This window comes from Globicephala melas, chromosome 16, assembly GCF_963455315.2.
Source record: "Globicephala melas chromosome 16, mGloMel1.2, whole genome shotgun sequence".
Lineage (NCBI taxonomy): Eukaryota > Metazoa > Chordata > Mammalia > Artiodactyla > Delphinidae > Globicephala > Globicephala melas.
In genome coordinates this window covers 55,823,822-55,843,528 of record NC_083329.1, presented here as the reverse complement: position 1 = coordinate 55,843,528, position 19,707 = coordinate 55,823,822, and the positions used below count along the sequence as shown (strand labels likewise).

The 19,707-nt window shown below is 46.0% G+C and overlaps 1 protein-coding gene across 24 annotated transcripts in view; it reads right to left on the bottom strand.

The window, feature by feature from the left end:
- KCNMA1 (potassium calcium-activated channel subfamily M alpha 1) overlaps nt 1–19,707 on the bottom strand; it is a 741,810-nt gene that overhangs the window by 125,209 nt on the left and 596,894 nt on the right. For 12 of the 24 annotated variants that reach the window (XM_060286605.1, XM_060286606.1, XM_060286602.1 and 9 more), the window contains 2 exons: nt 16,024–16,100; nt 5,452–5,625 (listed from right to left, as the gene is read on the bottom strand). In XM_060286605.1, the coding sequence (XP_060142588.1) occupies nt 5,452–5,625; nt 16,024–16,100 (251 nt within the window). The remainder of the gene's footprint in view (nt 1–5,451; nt 5,626–16,023; nt 16,101–19,707) is intronic. The other 12 variants (XM_060286609.1, XM_060286618.1, XM_060286610.1 and 9 more) reach the window with 1 other exon arrangement.

The following is a 19,707-nucleotide window of genomic DNA, read 5'->3' as shown; positions in this document are numbered from 1 at the left end:
CCAGCTCTGCTTCAAAGGATTTCTTGTGAAAAGTTGGCTGTTTGCCTACTTCTCCCTTTCTCTTCCATCTACATGTGGTACCTCTTCACAGCATATTTATCTTTAAGAATTCAACCATTTTGGAGGAGGAGAGTACAACAGGGTCTCAAAATGCAAGTCAATTACTTCACCTGACACTAGACTGAAAAAAACCCAGTTACTTATTATGAATAAAAACATGGTTTGTTTGGAGCTCTTTAGAGCTGGGCAATTAAAAGGATTCTTTTCAAAGGAAACTTTGTCCAAGCACGATGGCCGCCTTACAATGAGCTGACCACCACCATATAAGCAAGTAGGAAGGCATCGTGCCTCGTGTCACCCCGCTGCTGAATGTGGCTACCAGAAAGATCAAAGGAGCCTTGCCTTCTAACAGAAGAGCCCTAAGATGCCCTCCCAGGTCCATCATTCACGGAATGATTAAATGGTTGCCTAGGCCAAGTTGCCTTCCTGTTTTCACTTCCTGCAATGCAGCGCAAATGGCCAAATCAAGACACGTGGGGTAAGGGTAGCTAAAGAGCTAGGGCAGAATCCAAAGCGTGCTTTAGTGTTAGCAGCAGTAAATGGATATTGTGGGGGGGGGGGAGACAGAGATGGGGGGGGAAGAGGGGGGAGAGAGGGGGAGAGAAGGGGGAGGGGGGGGAGAGAGAGAGAGAGACAGAGAGAGACAGAGAGACAGAGAGACTGCACCAGTAAGCATGAGAAAATGGGAGACACTGCAGACCCAGAATGAACAGGCTTTAAAAAATACAGGGAGAACAATGATTAAACTGATTTGGGCTGAGTGTGCTTTGCCTATCCGTTTTCTTACTTCCTATCACTGATGGTGGTAGTAGGAAGAGAGAGTCTTTGTTTTCAAGGTCCAGAGTAAAATAAACAAATAAAACTTAGGACTGGGGAGCTTGAGAAAGTCGCCCAAAACTCTACCTACAGAAAAGGACTGAGATGATAATGGGCTGTTGATTTTTAAAGGCAGCTTATTAAATTAAATCTCCCTGCAACAGGCACTGGAGACTGTCAGCACCGGGTGTGTCCTATTATAGACACTTTCCTAGAGCTATTTGCACTCCCTGCCCCAGTATCTGATTTTATGCACTTCGAGATGCCATTACTTGAGTGACTTTAGTTCTATTGACAATGTTAATTCTCTGCCTGTACAAACCAAAGGCTACTCGGGATACGCTGATTTTTGTTTATTATCTGACAAGACTCAAGATCACACTAAACTGATTTTGGTATGTCTCCCTTCCACCTAATTGTATTGGACTTCTCCTCTCGACCGAACCATTGGAGTTGAATGCCTCCTTGTATTATATTTACACCCGAAAGAAAAGTCATGCCCCACTTAAAATTAGCTACAGTAGTTTGCAGGTGGGTGCATGTAATTGTGCAGGTTTAACCTATTAGTAAATTGAAAGGTTGGTGTGAGTGATCACACAGGTCCTTTGGCTAAAACTACCTCCAAGCACAAATTTAAAGATCTGTTTCTCTTCGAGCACATGATTCATCTGTTCACGTCAGGGTTACTCATGGTTTGTGACCAGCATCATGTCAGGCAGTCCGCGGCAGGTCTGAATCAATAGGGTCTTATGTTGTCACTGCATCATAATTTTAATTGTCCCCTTTCTATTAGACTTAGCAATCAGATATCGAGCAAAGACTGAAATAACAAGAATAAATTCTGAACAGAGAAAAGGTACTATTTTACAAAATTATATGGAGGGGAAGTGGAATAGATTAGAATCTCAATCTATACTGATGGGTGTGTGGATGTCGCTAGCCACACACACACATATATATATATATATATATGTATTTTTTTTAAGCCATATATTTTTTATGTTCGACAGTACTAGAACATAGCTACTTGTGGGAAGTCTGGGGCCCGTACCATCTTAGAGTCTCTTAAGAGAGCTGGTACTTCTGCCCAGGACCATCCGAAGTAGAGACAAAATTAGAACGATCCAAAAATGATGCTCTGCACACCAGTTCTAGCCCACCATGTTGAATGGTTCAGTCTTGCCCAAAATCGAATGGTCCTGTGATGAGTCCTTACTGGTCACTCTTCGCGTTACTTCTCTTACTGCTTTTTAAGTCTTCTGTAAAGGGGTCCTCCTTCTGTGCAAACCTTTTTGTCAGCACAGCGTGGCCTGACATCCCGTGCGCTCAACAGAAGGAGACAACCGTTAGAAAAGTATGTGACTTAGCAACAAGGGGAACGTGTAACGGGCCACACCTCCAAGGAGAGGTACACGCAGGCAGGGCTTGCAGTTAGGAAGCAGAGTTCTAAGACTGTGTGAACACTTTTAATATATTGCCACTCCTCTGGGAACTGGCTACTTCTCTTCCCACTTCAGAAAACACATAATGGGACTTTGTGTTTCAATTTACCGTCCCTTGAAAACGGAAATCTTTCCCCTTAAAAGAAAAAAAAGAAAAAAAAAAACAGTAAAGAGGTAGACGAAAGGCAAAAGAGAAGGAATCGGACAGTCCCCAGAGCACACAGGCTCAACTGGGAAACTGCGACCAAAGCAAGCTCTGTAATAATATAATGACCTTTAATGAGTGTCTTGGGAAACAATACAGCCCCAGCATAAAAGACAAAGGGCAAACCCCATCACGGCTCCGTTGACACTAATTCAAAATGATTTTCAGAACAACTAAAGAATGTAAGAGAAGTAATCTGATCCGCCCATCTGACCTCACTTTGATTCAAGGGCCCTTCTCCTGCCATTTCTAATTGTCAAGCCCTCTACATTTCACATCTGCTCATATTTAATGAAAAGCCCACTCTCACCACCGCTCTTTGAGGCAACCAGCTCTGTCCAATGGGCACCACCCAACCCCACCACCAGCGAGGGAAGCCCGGGGATTGCTATTGGAGCTCTGCCAGAGGAATTCTGCGTAGACGTAGACATTCTTTAATTGGAGAAGAAGGGCTTATGTGGGCCCACGAAGGGGATCAAATTGGAATGGATTTTTCTAACTTATTATTAATGGTCAAAGGTGAGCGGACTCACACAGGGATGGATGAAATCTGCTTTTGTTTGACGGAGTGACGACGGCAGGGAGACTGATGAAAACAGAGGAGGCAAACCCCACCCCCACTCCCACCCCCCAAGCTGTCAGTACCAGTTACGCCTTCGACACACAGCCCAAAGCTCCACATTTTCCACGGTGGAGCTGATGCTGGAGGGGTAGAAAGACAGCAGTCTCATGCCCAGGATGTTTCTGAGAAGACGGGACCATCCCACCCCAAGTTTTTCTCCTCCTGGCCTCCATCAACACTTGGATTAAATTGCAGAGCTGAGAAATCCCTCCAATTATGGTTTCTCCTGGATAAGATGGAAATTGCACACACTGGGTATCATGGGCCTCACGTAGGGGACACAGATTTGCTGTGATTGGTATGGGTGGCCGGTGCCAAGACATGACCACAGGCCTTAGTTTAGAGCCTGAGTGGCTCCTTCCTTTTCTCCACTGGATCTCTGGCCAAGGTTTTAGAGCCTAGCGGTTACGTGAAAGTAGAAGTTGTGCCTTAGACGGGTAACCGAGGGGGCGGGTGCTTACATTCATCACCATCAATCAGAGAGATGTGGCCAAACTGGGCCACCACAGCTCACCCCTCCACTCCCCCTCCCCAGCTCCTGTCTCTGAACCTGGTGTCCTGCCATACATCGTAGACAAACAAATGCTTTGTATGGTTGTGACCGAGTTCACCTTGGTGGTGTCATATGAACCAGACAGAAGTGTGATGAGAATAAAGGAGTAAGGGCATGTACGATGGCATGCGCAAGAAAGATTTAAAGGAAATTTCCTTCCTAGGAGTTTAGGTCAATATGATGGGACAGTCCAAAATGCCTCTCAACACCACGTCTATTCAGTATCACTTAAAAAAAAAATGAATCCTGTCCCTCGGCACTGTTCGGATGGGGCAGTGAATCATAAATCAGAGACGATGATGATTCTCTGGTCCTAGATGGAACTTTTCCAAATGCCTCTACGACCGCTCCAAGCACAATAATGTCTCAGACCTGAACTGCGGTTTCCAACACCAGCACCGGGCATGGCACACTCCACTGCATACAGTGATGTGAGGGCTCCCTCAGCCCTGGACGCCCCATCACTGCCACACAAGCACACCATGCTGGGACCGCAGGCTCTTTTCCCTCCTTGTTGCCAGAGTAAATTAACTGCTGCTGGTGAAAATTTAGCTCAACCCGCTCTGGGCACTTGGAAGAAAAGAGAGTGGATAATATGGTTACCAGCAAACGCGGCGGGTGCTTTCAAGAGGAAGGGATGAACACAGAGAGGTTGTCTCCTACCGCCCATGCTACCAAAAATGTGAAAATAAGGCGACAGCCATACTTTAAGGTATCCAAGTCCTCAAGCAGAGCACAACCTCTTCTGCCCTTAGACGAGGGCCCTCAGTGAACAAGCTGGAGCTTTCAGGAGCATCACCCATGTACCACGTCAGTAAACACAAGCAAAGTCCATGCTGAAGACAAGGGTAGCGTGGGGGCAGGGAAAGGTGCTCGGGAATCTGGTGTAGCTCAGCCTCGCCAGCTGCCGCTGCAAGACCCTGAGAGACTCCTGAACGCCTCTGAACTTGCGGGGGGCAAAGACTGACCCCAAGGCTCCACGATGGGCTCGAGGGAACCACGGAGCTTCTCGGCTCATGATTTTTGTTGTTATTTGGAATCACAGTCGCTACAAGATACCTTAAACAGGGGGCTATATTTCTAGAAAAAAATGAAAGATATTAATGGGCTGATCCTTTGAATGAGTCATCTTTTTGAGGGGAAGCTCTAGAAACCAGCGGTCTGTATAGGTTGGCAGATTCTTTTTCAGAGCATAGTAGGCAATCTGGCACTGGAGGAACGAGATACAGGTTAGGGGGACACAGCAAAAAAAACCAAAAAAACCCATCTGCATTGAAACCCTGTTATATTTTGGAAAGTATCCAAGCTCACTAAAAGCAATTTCATGCCAGAGTTGGCTTGTTCTCTCTAAACCGTTTTCCTTCCTCCTTTCGACCCAATCCGATGTCTAACCCCTTTCCCCAAATAGTAAGATATACATTTCCATGCATCTCTGTTATCAATATAGTATTTGATGTGTTTTCACATTTATTTCCAAGCATATTTACTTAAAGGAGAGAGGAATAATACCACTGGATTATAATATCACAGCCTGCACGCTCTTACAAGAGACACAACAAGTTCACAGAATAGGGAGGGAGGCCTCCCCAGCACGTACACAGTGACACAGGCAGCGAGGGCAACACATCACCACATACACTGGGAGGAGAACATCAGCCCGACTGACTCACAGCACCACAGGGCACGACACGAGACGGGGGTGATGCCACAGACAGCACAGACATGGAACTGTATGTGTTGGGGTTAAACTTACAGGCACGGAAAGTGGTGGAGCAATCATGAACAGAGACAGAAGAAAGTGGGAAGGCTCTCTCAAGGGTGTCCACGTTACCACGCACACGGCCTGACATGCACGAGCAGTCACGCTCAGAACGTCCGCAATCAAAACAACATGCCCGTCTCATTCTCTTGTAGATGGACATCTTGGCTATAACCATGGGGTTGGATGGGACGAGAGGAAGAGCGGTAGTTAATGGCAAGGTCACACACAGCAAGGCAGCTGGAAGGGAGCTGAAGGGATTGAACACAGGTCTTAGTTCACGTTAACAGTCTTGACCCAGAAAAAAAAAAATGCAGAGAGAACTGTTGGTAACACTTTGGTTGTACATTGGAAAAAGCAGAGAAAATAGCCATCGCCTGTAGAGTCCCCCAAGGCTGTCGCACATTATTTTTCTACCCTGGGTGAAGCGGGTGACCACGGGCAAGGACACGGCTGATGACAACCGGGTTGCTGGATGAGAAGCAGCACACACTGGAGACAGCAAAAATGTAACCAACATTTTTTCCCCTGGCACAATTAATACAGGAGGACAAAATATACACACAGCCAATCGATTAATTGCTTATTGTGTACAATAAATGGCTTTTGCAAGATGCAAAAATATCTAGTACGTAGGCTTTCTAATTTCCATCCATTTCTGGGCATTAGGCAGAGGCTGGGACAAGCTTTCATCCAATTAGATATGAAACGATTACGTGTTAATATAGAATCTGAGGATGCCTCTGCTGAACTTCCCCAGAGTGAGTTTACAGGATGCCTACAGGAATTTAAATTTAGTCTTGACAGAGCAAATACCCAAATCTGTCCATACAAGAAGTGCAGCTCCTCAAGGCTAACACTGCCTATCTGACATTAAAGGCAGTTCACAAATAAGAAATCACCCAAAGCATACGAGATGTTCGTCTATTGCAACGCATGTAGCTACTCATGGGTGTATTTTCTGCTTGAAGCTGAGAGAATCTGAAAATCGCATCTGCTCTTCTCTCCCCCCCCCCAAAAAAAAAATTCAGAAAGTTATCGGGCTATTGGTTAACCATATTTTTTTCTTATATAGAAAATATCGGCCAAAAGTAGATGAAAAATTACAAAACATGAAATGAGAGAATAGATCCCACATAAAATATCTTACTAAGATTTGCGCGAGGCACTGATAGCTCCTCTCAAGCTAATATCATAGGTTCTGCACTGCCTGGGAATCCAACTTGAGTGCTAACGTACAGAAGTTGTTGGACATCACTGTAATAGTTCTCAAGGCCCTGCACCTTCACCCTTCAAGCCAATTTATATTTCAGTACAAGAGAAGCTTTTTGTACCTCATTGTGACGCTACAGCAGGCAAACATCTTGGTTTATCCTTAGCATGAACCTGCCTGCTCCTTTCGCAAGACGGGAGAAGAATTCATGTTTATTCCAAGCAACACAGCCAAACAGTCAGCTGAACTGGAGAGGTGTTATTCCCTGTGCCCACACCTTCCATCGTGAAAATCATTTTTCCCCCATTGTTTTTTTTCTTAGTGGAGAAATGGTTGCACTCTTACTTTAAAATATGGCTAGTGGTTTTGAATGTTACAGTCACCAGGAAGAGGGGTTTAAATCTCTCCAATGGGTCAAGTCCTGTTCTAAGACCTTTATGACGTGCCATACAGTCTATTGGTCAAGCAGGGGTAACATTATGGTTGTGAGGAACAGGCACTGGGGCAGATGAATGAGAGATCCCTTGAGCAGCAACTCCATTCCTGTAATCCTGGCTCACACTTTTAGCGACATGTTCTTTTAGCATCCTAGCTAGTCAGTTGTTCAGATCATCATCATGCAGCCCCAGCCCTGTTCACTGCGTGGGACATCATTCCTCAGCTTAGCTTTTATGAAAAAAAGAAAAAAGAAAAAGTTCCACTATAGCATTTGAATCAGAAGAATTTAGAAGGCATGGTGGGATTGCCCAGACACCCCAAACAGCAGTTGTCGAAGTCGAGAAAGGCAAAACAGTCTTCAGTTGAAGACATGAAAATAAAGTTATTTTAAATGCATCCAGATCTGGTGTACAACTCGCAGACCACTTGCTTGTTTTTTTTCCTTCTTAGTTCTTTTACTGGAAATATTGACTTGTTATTTATACAGAGGAGGGAAACGAAGATGATTTTTTGTTTTGCTGTAGATAAATTGTTTTGAAAAAACTTTAATCAAATGCTGTAGCAGAAGAGAAGCCCATCAAACTCTGAAATGCTATGCTTCTCATTAGCAACAGTGCCTGGTTTTCGTTTCCATACTGCCATTTTGGGTTCACATACAATAACAGACTCTGACACATTGATAGGGAAAGCAAGTTCTTATATATATACCCTTTAAGGACAAGGGGAGGGAGGATGGGGGCGGAATAACTTTCAAAATGATTTTGTCAGAGGTAAGCCCATCATAATGGGTGATTGAAACCTCCTACTTGATAAGGGTTCAGGAGGAAACACAACTTCAAACCAGTGCCTCTCAGGGACTGTTTGCAATTGTTATTGTTGGGTCTTCCGGAGACCATGCATTGTTCTAAAATTTCATAGTGTTAGCATGCAGGAACAAGCTGAAATTGGTAATCAAAGCAGCAAAAAAACCATTTGCTATAAGAAGTTTAAATGTTAATTGTAAGCACTCACATTCCAAAGCAGTATATGCATAAAAAAGAAGACATGCTCTTTCTCTCCATTCCTTCCCAGTCATCAGTTTTACAGTCACACCAAATCCAAAAGAGAAATCTCAGAAGACAAACAAGCACCATCACAAAAAGGAAAAAAAACAAAAAAAATCAGCAAGAATGATGGATGAGAGGCTCAAAGACAGGACAGAAACAGTTAAAAATGATTGAGCCCCACACACTGACAAACCTTTGTGAATTATTACAATGTCTAGCCCAAGGTGCCACCAACTGCGAGGTTGGCTCCTTGCTTTACTTCTGGAATAGTCCATTTTCACTGACCCCCCTATCGGGTGTCTTCACCTACATACTTCTGGGTCCACTTTCTTAAAAGGTAAGGCCCATTCTGACCTCCCATCTGGTGGTTGCGATCCGTCAGGCTTGAAGGATGTGTGTCCCAGCCAGGAAGAGCCTTCCTCTGGGCCATTTTGTGAGTCACGAACAAGCTCTTTAACTAAAACTGGGTGAGGATTTGCCTCTCTGGTGGTAGCTGTTCCAGGAGAAGTGGATACTCTGTGTGTAAAATTATACTCTCAAGTTGTAAAATAAAATTATATCAAAATTAAGTCGTGGACCTCTGACTTCGGAAAATACCATCCCTCATCCCCCTCGACGCTCTCTGCTTCCTAATCCTTCAGTTTCGTTTCAGTGAATTGTGGATAGCCAGAACCACCGGTATTTTATTTCCACGTCTCCATGATTGTTTCCTTTTCTAGAGCTGATGTAGGTTCGAAGGTTAATTTCAGATATCAGAGTGCTGCTTAAAACTCCCAAGGTTAGGTTTCAAGGAGCAATTTTGAAAGTTTCAGTATTTATTTAAAACAGAAGTAAGTTTCCTATCTACTCCCTGGCCACATGAAGTACCCTCTCTCCTCTGGTGTTTGCTGATTTTCTTTTCTATCGAGTCACCCAATGACTTCCTCAATCTCAATCCTCAGAAAGGGAGTTTTCCCCAGGAGCTCAATGGTAATACTAAGTAGATCTGTGAGGACATCTAGTGGATCTGTGTGGAAGAGCAGCTAGTTAACAGATCACCTGAACTAGCTGGGAGAGGACGCTGTGTGCCTCTTAAGAATTGAAACGTGCAGTGTCATTTCAATTCAATGGCTTCTCCCAATGCACAGCAGAAGTTTAGGAAAGAGCGGAGATTAAGGCGAGAGAGGTTCTAGAACATGGTCCTAGAGTGGTCAAAAGTGGCAACTTGCAAGCACATCGGCTCTGCAGCCGCGGTCCGCAGAGAAGGACCCCTTCACAGCACCAGCTGGCTGGGTCTCCTTAAAGCCCTGCTGTAGCTTCCTGAGACAGGGAACAGACGAGAGTGTGTCTCTCAGAGGTGTTAATGCTGCAGCTACTTGTCATTCCATCTTAGTACTCTTGGAACTTTACGCTCAATTAATTGCCCCCACTGGCCAACTTAACTCAGAGAAGGCAGAAACAGAAGCCTCTGCAGACTCAGTTTTCTCCTTGGCCCACATCATCAGGTTCTTGTTCTTGGACTGGCGCCACAGATGCAAAGAGCTTATGCAGTTGCCAAGACCCTGGGTCTCACGTTTCTCCTCCAAGAACTCTGCCCTAGAAGTTTTACAGTTTGAGAAAAAGCTTTTATGTGCTTGCCTTCCCCACGACGAAGTGGATATTCATCCAATGTTTCCATTATGACTTCCTAGTGCTATTTGTAGAGACAAAATAAAAGCGTTTCCCTCATGGACTTCATCAAAGCCATTTACTGGAAGACTGAGAACTGGAAGATTTCTCAGACGTACTCTTGGACAACTTTTCTTATATATTCAAAGGTCTCAATCATGAGAAAGAAAACCTGTAGAGAAGGGGCTGCTGTCGATGTAGCTTAGTTACTGCTCTTTCCTTGTGTCAAACTGACAATGGGTTGTCAAGTTCAGGTTCTCTGCTGGTTAGCCCTTTGGAGCCAAGCCTGGAATGGAGGAGGGAGCTGGACTCTATCCTGCTCTCGGCTCCATCTGCCTCCTGCACCAGCAACCAAACTGTCAGCCAGTTTCCAACTGTAGAATCTTAATTTCCAGGGTGGGATGGAAGGGGCAGGAAAAGCAGTGCTGAACTGAAAAGCTCAGGTGACATTTCCCAACTGCTGGGGAAAAAATATTTTAGGTTTCAAATGGAGCAATTCAAGACAAGACTGGGGCAGAAGAAAAAAAAAACCCTGCCATTCAATTCACAGACACTTGTCAGATTGCAACTTCCTGTTTAAAATCAACCCAATGAAGGAAGGCTTATTTCCAAGCCTTGACTCTGGAGCTGCTCTTCATATTCTCGGCAGCAACAAAATTTTAAGTTAAAATATACATGAAAGAAAAAGTCCACCAAGGTGAATGGTGAAGGCATTTGTTTGATGGGACAGTGGGAATCCAAGAGCGTTCTTTCAGGTCCTATAAATGAGGAATGATGTCTTCACTTAGCAAAATTCCTCTGATTAGCTTCTGGAGGAAGGAGAAAGACCTTTCAGGTGGATTTCCAAGAACGGAAAGAAGGGAAAGAAAAAGCTGGTTAATGTCAGCAGCAGAGAGCACACCGAACTAGCTGACCCTCCCTCAATACCATATTGTGGCTGGAGAAGACAGAGGAATTTGGCACGAGAGTTGTTTGTTGATTGACATCACGGTTTCCCTCCAGTTCTGAAAGATCATTAGATACAGTAGGCAGCTCTGCAGGTAGGAAAGCGGTTCATGCCCTGAAGTCATTTTTCAAGGTGTTCTGCAGATAAAGGGAGCCATGAAGTCAATTTGGGCAGAATTATGCTCTGAACCGAAGAAGGTCATTGTTTTGTTTTGTTGGTACGTTGAGCATTCCGTACCCTCCAACTGTGAAGACTAGCCCAAACCAGATGACCAACTTGCCTCTTCTTCTGCAAAGGAGCAGGAGAGGACCAGGTGCGGAGACATCTCCTGCAAACTCCAGGGCCGCTAGACTGGTCTACAGGTTGGGTCTCTCGTAGGTGAGTAAAGACGGATGCTCATCGCTGGTGCCGCTGAAAGCAGCACTGCTCTAAGTCACACACAGAAATACGGGTCTACGAGCTCCTCGTCAATGGCCACATCTTGCTGGGAGAGACGGTCCTATTCCTGGAGTCATTCAGGGGCTCAGAGACTTGTATTTACTCATTCTGGCTTCTACATAGCTCATTAATGAAATGGAGTGTTCTCTTCAAGCCATCTTTCTCTTCCTTAAACAAGTAAATGGATCCTGCAAGATGCCTGACACCCACAGAGGAACTAGGTATGTCCTAGCGGGTATTACCGAGGGAGAAATTTCATTTTAAAGCAAGGTGCTTCATAGACTACAGGAAATAATTACCACTGTAGAACTTACTCGTCTCCAGTAAGGCAATTTAGATACTTACAGTCCCAAAGCTGGGTGTCCAATTAATTCTCTCTCAAGCGCTTTCTCGTATAGAGAGGCACATATGGTGTAATAAATACATCACTCTCTCTATAAAATATCTCTACGCTTATATATAAAAATGTACATTTTTACATATAAAGTACTGGTACATACCATATATATCACAACGTGGGAATATATATGTAGCATATGTGTTTCCGTCAGGATAGGGATTCAAGCTTAATAGCAGAGGAGACCAAGTATAATTTATCAAAGGCAAGCATGACAATGAACCCCAATTGACGAAGCATCTAGAGCTAGTGGTAATTACCTCAGCTGACTCAGTGTCCCCTAAAGGTCCTGAGACAAGGCCTTCAAGAGAAACACTGTTGTTAAGGTCTTATTTTCAAGTGGAAAAATAAGACAGCGCCAGAAGCTGACAAGAGGCTGGCGGGGGTTGGGTGGGGGGGAGGGTGGATGAACAGAGAGGGGTTCCCTGCTCGCAGGGTTCTCCAGCTCCAGGCTACTCTGCAGACCGAGTTGGGGTATGATGTCACTGCTACATGCAACATAAATACCAAAAGAAAAAAGAAACTGCAACTGCACAGAAAATAAAAGAAGTTTCTCTTCTAGAGAAAGACAGGGGGAACTGGATTCTGGGCTGCTGGGAACCCGTTTTACTCACAATATATCACTACCAGTGTGCAGTTAAAATAGAGTAGGGGCAGTATTCCAAGGCAGCAAAGAGAAAGAAAATAAATCACAAATATGTCAATGATTAGAAGTTAAAGAAAATTCCTTCAAACACAGCAATTTAGACATGACTTGTCCCCTAGGAGTCCACCTTTTGGCAAATATTTAGAGGCTGGGGGAGAAAAAGTAAATCATTAGACTGGGTTTGTTATACAGAAAAAGAAAATAGGTAAATAGTAGATTCTGAGAACTTGCTCCTTGGCCAGACAGCTGAGTTTGACACTCTTCCTTGATGGAGAACTATGAAGAAATGGGAAAAAATGCAAAAGTTAAACTATACTACCAGAGAATTTCCAAAAATGGAGTGTGCACACTTGACATTTCTCCAGATAGTATGACGCGAGATGCTTAAGGCTGTTGAATGAAGGTGAATGGGGAGGTTGGGGGCTGGGTGGAGGGTTATTTGGAAAGGGAAAAGCCAGGTTGGGAGGGGAGGGTTAGAAAACTGTAGATAAAGACCACTGATGTCATCAGCTCTGCCCTCCCGGAAACGTATCATTCCAGGGTGAATTATTAATACCTGGCCTAACAGGTTTGGGCAGTTGACTATGGGTCAGCTGCCCTCTCCAACTTAGGGCACCAGGCAACGTGCATTCAAAGGCAGGAACCCCCCTGCCCCGCATTATTAATAATTCTAGCTCTACTTCTAACAAAAGTTTCTTTGCAAACAAAATCTATCTTCACCAATTTCCTAACCTGCCTGGTATGCCCTAGGACGTTCATGTTTAATCATTCGTTTTATTCGAACCACAATTTACACATACACATCCGCAACCCACCCTCTGTAACACAGGCTATGACCTTTTAATGAGGAAGAATGATATTTGGACAATTCTGATTGTTATCAAACATTAACCTCACAGCCGAGGGCGTCTATGAGACAAGGAGCCCACGGAGGGGAGAGGGGTGCAGAGGGAGAGATCAAGGCCCTGTCACACTGGCTTGGCTTTGCAGGGACAGTCCTTTTGTAGCAATCTGTGCTGCGCAGGGTGGGAGATCATTCGATTCACTAGCTGAACCAACGTTAAAGGTAATGAGGAGAGCAGAATTATTTCAAACAATTACGTGCCTCTCTCTCCAGGACGAAGTTAAAGTCAGCTGCCGTTTGTTTGCCTGGAACCAAGATGGAAAAATATCCTAGAGGCCAAATCCTCATTTCTAGGGACTTAAAAATCAGTCTGCTGGGTTCTACTATAGATAGTGCCCTGTGAGGAACATTCCAGCATCAGAGCAGGAGTCAGAGATGCTCACTCTTCCTCCTGCCATTTCCACTCATGCCTCCCTAGAGCCTGTTCTCTGTCCAGTCACCAGGGAGACCCTTTAAAATAAGAACTGATGATGTCATTAACTTATTTAAACTCTTCCAATGGCTGTATTTATCGTAACACCAAAACCCCGTTTCTTCCCATGGCCCCTGCCTGCCTTTTTGACCTCGTCTCCTACCCCCCTCTCCCCAATCCCACCAGCCCCACTGGCCTTCCTGCCTTACCTCAAACACCACTAACTTATCCCTACCTTTGCCCTTGCTCTTCTGTCTACCTGGACTGAGTCTCAGCTTCAGTGTCACCTCTCAAAGGAGGTCTTCCAGACCTCTCTAGCTAAAGCAGCAACCCTACCAGGTCCCTCACACCCTCAGGCAGTCTCCTCTCTCTTCAGAGCACTTGTCTCTGTCTGAAGGCATTTAATTATTGCTGTGATCATTGCTTGCCTCCATTCACTAGAGTGAAGGCTTCGGGAGGGCAGGGCCTATCTCGTTCACTGCTCCATCCCTAGCACCCAGAATAGCGCCTTGCACGAAGAAGGCACTCGAACACATGTGAATGACTGATCGCCACGTGAAAGTAGCCTTGTCATTTCACTGATACCCCCACGGGGCCAGGTTCTCCGGCAAGTATCTGGTCAAGGGTCATGGGCCTCAATACTCTCCTACATTCCCCAACCCTCTCCACTACAAGTGTTTTCTGACATGGGTTCATCCTCTTGTATTTGTTACTCTCTCTCACGTACTTCTGCCTTGGGATGTTGTGTTCCTTCTGATGGAAGTGAGCTGGGTGATGCCTGGTCAGCTGAGCTGTGTTTCTGTGTTTACAGATAACTGAGCTGGGCCGGGAGCACTGCCTGGTGAGAAGGGTCTTTTGAGTTACGGAGTTTGGGGGATTGGTTGGGGAGTGAGTTTGTTCTGTGCCTCTATAGGCCCTTGGACGCTCTTCCTGGTAGGTTGTCGGACCTGGAGAGTTCTTAGGCCCCAAGAAGTCAGAGGTTCCTGTCCTGACGTATGGATACTCATTTTGGTGAGGTGTCAGAGCTGGGTGGAGGGGGCCATGTGTGTTAAGTCAGTGGAGAAGGGGGAGCAGAACAGTGGACCTAAGCTGCCCCAAGCTTGGGAACCAGCCCAAGAAGATTTCTACAGAGACTGCTCTAGACCAAGAGTGCTTCTCTGGGTATTTGCCCACGAGGCTGAGGGCCTCCTCCAGGCTCCAGCAGAGTGGTGTTTACGTCTCACCGATTTTGTTATTTCCTGTGCTCCCCTTTACGGCCTCTGTGAAAGAACCTCTTGCTCTGGTCAGCGTACCTCAGGAATGGTGCTCTTCTGTCTGGTGTGTGCTTGAGAAAAAGTATTTTATGGGGTGATCCTTTATAGTTGGGTTCTTACTCATCAGACCCAATTTCACCCACCCTGACCTTCTCTCTTAGAAAAAAGACGAGGGCACAGCACCAAGAGAAGCCTTCGGGTGAACCTGAACCCCCGTCTGTTGGATCTATGTGACACTCAGCAATCTCATCCTCCCATGAGACTTGGAGCCTCAGTTTCCTCTTTTTGTAAAATGGGATTAATAACACCATCTGCCAGATACGCAGGGTTATGGGGAGGAACAACAAAAATAATGATCATATAGAGCTTTGGAAACATTAAATCACCATGGGAAGGAAGGCATCACTATCGCTGTTTTCTCCAGGGCTGTGAACAAATTCTATTAGGCAATGCAACAGAACGACTGCAAACCTCTCTTTGAGCCCTAGTTTTTCGAGAGCTCACCATCCACCATTCCTGATTTACCATATCTTTCTCAAGAAGTCCCAGTGGCAAGCTGCTTTGTAAGGAGTCTGAGACGATATGTCAGGAGCTATCAAGCCCAACCTAGTCTACCCCAAAGAGCAATGGTGTTTGAGGTTGGTCACCGGGGCAATGGCAAATAAAGCCCATTGGTGATGACCAAGTTCCTTCCTTGGGCCAGTCTGAGGGTATCACAATTGAAAACTCTGGCCCTTGGTACCCAAACTGGCAGGAATCCCAAATGCAAAGAGAGTCAGCTCCCATTTGAGAGACCGAATCCTCAGACCCAGTTTCCCGTCAGCCCTAGCACGGCCATCTTTACACTTGACAGCCTCCCATCCACCGGAAATCACTATGCAAAACCACTCCCTCCTCCAGGGCCTTGGCTGCCCTCCTTCTCCTACACTGCGTTTGCTCCGTTTGACTGGACACATCTACCTAGGCATCCCTTCAGAGTCAAGAAGTGGGGACTAGGCATGAGGCTCACGCCGAGGTGTTGATGGTGGTGATTTTCCATCCTCTGCTCTGATCAAGTGAGGACAGGTATTAATTTCATGTCTCTTTAAACTGCAGGGTGAAACATAAACGTATTCAAGAACGCGCTTGATGTTTAGTGTTTCTTTAAAAGGAAAAGGAGAAGGGAAATGAATTTGGGGAAAAAAGGAAGGAAAGAGGGAGGGAAGGGGGAAAGAAACACTACTTACGCCGTTTGCAGCCACATTTTTTTATTCTTTTGGGATCCGTGATGTCATCATGACAGGCCTTGCAGTAAAAAAATGCCCTGGAGGAAAAGAATGGAAAAACTGACACGATTCATAATCCACCCAAGTGAAATGAGGACCACATTTCCTCCACCATGGTGCCAAATTAATGAAACACGCCAGCACTAATTTCCTTTAATCTTCTGAAAGGTTTAGACGTTTACAGACGGAAATGTTTGTTGCGAGACCATTTATTTCAAACATAGGATTCTGCGATTTGAGTTAGTGCTTCTCTTCATAAACTTTTATTTGAAAAGGAGCTGGGAGAGAGATTGCTGACGTGACACACCACATCTGCTCGCTCCTCTTTCATTTTGGAGAACAGCTCTAAATGCTGCTCGTCAGAACACATGGGCAACCAGCTCTGGGCCCTTGGCGGGAAGTTAAATACATCTCCGACATCCTCACGGTCTGGTCAAATAGGTATTAAAGGGGCACAAGGGTGACATTCCTCAAATAAAAATATTAGCCTACTCACTTGGAAAGCACCTTCTCTTGTCAGCCAGAGCGAGAGAGGTTGAGGAGGAAGGTGGAAAGGGAAAGTCAAAGGGGCCCTCTATCAAATTCCTTCTGGGGTATCATAGCCCGTATTTACTCCCAAACTGGCTGGACTCACTCCCATACCATCCAGGCCTGAGAACACATCATCACTGAAGGTTTTCTTCTTACTAAGGAGCACAGCTCATGTGACCCTTTGGATGGGGTGGGCAGAGGGTATTATAGGATTGGGCTGGATAGAAGGAGACCCAGAGGAGGCAACCAACAAGAAAATCCTCTCCTGTGACTCAAATGTTCATATATGATTACAAGGTCTATTGGCTGTGTCGGAGATATTCTGGATGAGACAAAACAAGGTCATTGGAGCACTATTTATTTATTTATTTATTTATTTTTGGCTGTGTTGGGTCTTCGTTTCTGTGCGAGGGCTTTCTCTAGTTGTGGCGAGCGGGGGCCGCTCTTCATCGCGGTGCGCGGGCCTCTCACTGTCGCGGCCTCTCTTGTTGCGGAGCACAGGCTCCAGACGCGCAGGCTCAGTGGTTGTGGTGCACGGGCCTAGTTGCTCTGCGGCATGTGGGACCCTCCCAGACCAGGGCTCGAACCCGTGTCCCCTGCACTGGCAGGCAGATTCTCAACCACTGCGCCACCAGGGAAGCCCCGGAGCACTATTTAAAATGCACAGGAATAGGGACTTCCCTGGTGGCACAGTGGTTAAGAATCTGCCTGCCAATGCAGGGGACACAGGTTTGATCCCTGGTCCGGGAAGATCCCTCATGCCGTGGAGCAACTAGGCCCGTGTGCCACAACTACTGAGCCTGTGCTCTAGAGCCCATGCTCTGCAACAGGAGAAGCCACCGCAATGAGAAGCCCGCACACCACAATGAAGAGTAGACCCCGCTCGCTGCAACTAGAGAAAGCCCGCGCCCAGCAACGAAGACCCAATGCAGCCAAAAATAAATACATTAATTAATTAATTAAAAATAAAATGCGCAGGAATAAATGGAACAAAATAAAATGCACAGGGCCTAGAAGAATCGCACTGGGGGCCTATGTCCTTTCAAAACTGGGGGATACTGTGATAAAATTCATTGGAACAGCCCTCTGGATAAGGGCATTAACAAAATCCTTGGCTCACCACCTTCACTATTCCCAATATGCAACTGAATGCCAGGGATAAACACAGTCTTTCCTTGACCCGGGCTATAAAGAAATAAACACAATTCTTGACCATTTTATTCTTGGTTCCTTTTTGCTTTCTCACAGGACTTCACTTATGGCTGGCACCGGTTGGGAACCAACATTAGGACTCCGCGATCTGGGAGAGGTCTTGCAGACCTTGCAGTCAAAGTCCCTGGGACTCACCGTCCTTCCTCATCTGTAAATTGAGGAGGTTGTTGTGACCTGCCCAAAGTCATTCTGTCTGGACCTTGGCCGACTCCAGGACTTCTAAATCCAAGCCCAAAGTTCTTCCCACCCTATCAGCTCATCCACTACTTAAATGCCAGTTCTTATCCATCTTGCAAAAAAGGAAAGGTAGCTGACTGCTTGTCTGAGTGACAATGTGGCTAAGAACCCAATCAGTGATGACCTGCCCTGAACGGGGAAGGACAGGAAAGGAGGAAGTGATTTTGCTTCCACTTCCTTTGGCCATTTTCTCCCCCATTTGATGCTACACATAATAATAATTGTAACAAAAATAACAGCTAGCATTTATAGAGCACAGATTATAGGCCAGGAGCTGTTCTAAGCATTTTATAAGCATTAACATACTTGATCCTCGAACAATCCTTTGAAGGAGATACTATTATCTCTGTTTTACAGATAAGGAGACTGAAGCACAGAGAGGTTAAGTGGCCTGCCCAAGAGCACACAGCTAGGAGTGGCAGAGCCAGGATTCAAATCCAGTCTAGTGCCAGAGTCCAAGGTCTTCACACATCTTTACTAAAGAGATAGTGAGAGGATGATGAGTCTGAAGAGACTATTGAAAAGACAAAGTATGATTACTTCATGAATTAAAGCTGGATTCTGAAAGTGAAATATTCGAAGGGCCAGACAGGTAAAGTTAATGAGTGGTGACCTAGAGACACCACCCCCGGCCCCCCAGCTGAAGGGAGCAGAATGCCTAAGCTCCAGCTGATTTTTGCCAAGTGGTACTTCTCTGCAGGCACCATTCTCTTCCCCATGCATCTCTGCCTCTCACGCTCACCTGGCAAAGCCCCGCCCTACTGGACACCGGCACCCAAGCAGCTGAGCATTGCTGGGGAAAGGACATGCCTCTCTGCTGACTGATCTCACTTGAAATCCATGGCTGTGGATTCTGGGGGCCTTTTCACACTCTTCGGGATGCCCCCCCACCCCCCGTACCTTCTCCTCCCATGTCAGTCCTCTCCGACCTCCTCACCGCTCCCTCTCCTCCCACCCCTTCTCCAAACAGCTGGTGACCTGGCCCCAGGCAGCATCAAGACCACATCCGCATCCTGCAAGGCTGGCCTTTAGGATCTCCTTGTCCTCGGGTTCTCCTGTTGTTTGGCCAATGGGAGGGGACAGCAGGAGACTGGAGGGTGGTCGTGAAATGGTAGTAGTGCCATTTCTCTACTGAAGGACACGGCTCCCGCCAGGCAGCCTTTCCTTCACTACAATCTCTCTCTCTGGGTTCTGATAGCCCTCCTTCCCCTTGAGTCTGCAGATCCAGGGCTGAGAGTGGCTCCCCTCTGTTGCTAGCTCTGGGGTGCTTTGCCATCCCTTGTTCGTTTCCCTTAACTCTCTGCCCACAGCTTTATATGGTTCCTTCATAAAACTCTCCTCCCTTTTCCCATTTAAGTGTGTCATCTGTTTCTCGCCAGGACCCTCACTGATACAGCACCCAAATTTCCATCTCCAGCCCTCACCTTTTCCCAGAATGCCAGAATCTCAGGTCCCGCTGGCTCTATGACATCTCCATGTGCATGTTTAGTACGTACTGCCTGCTTATCCTAGTCCAAATAGAATTCTTGATTTCCTACCACCTCAAACTTGCTCTTTCCCCAGTCTTCCCCATATCAGTAAGATGGGGCCGCCATCCCCCCAACTGCATAAGCTCCAAATCTAGGCTCCATTTTCGATTTCTCTTCTTCCCCTCACTTCTTACAT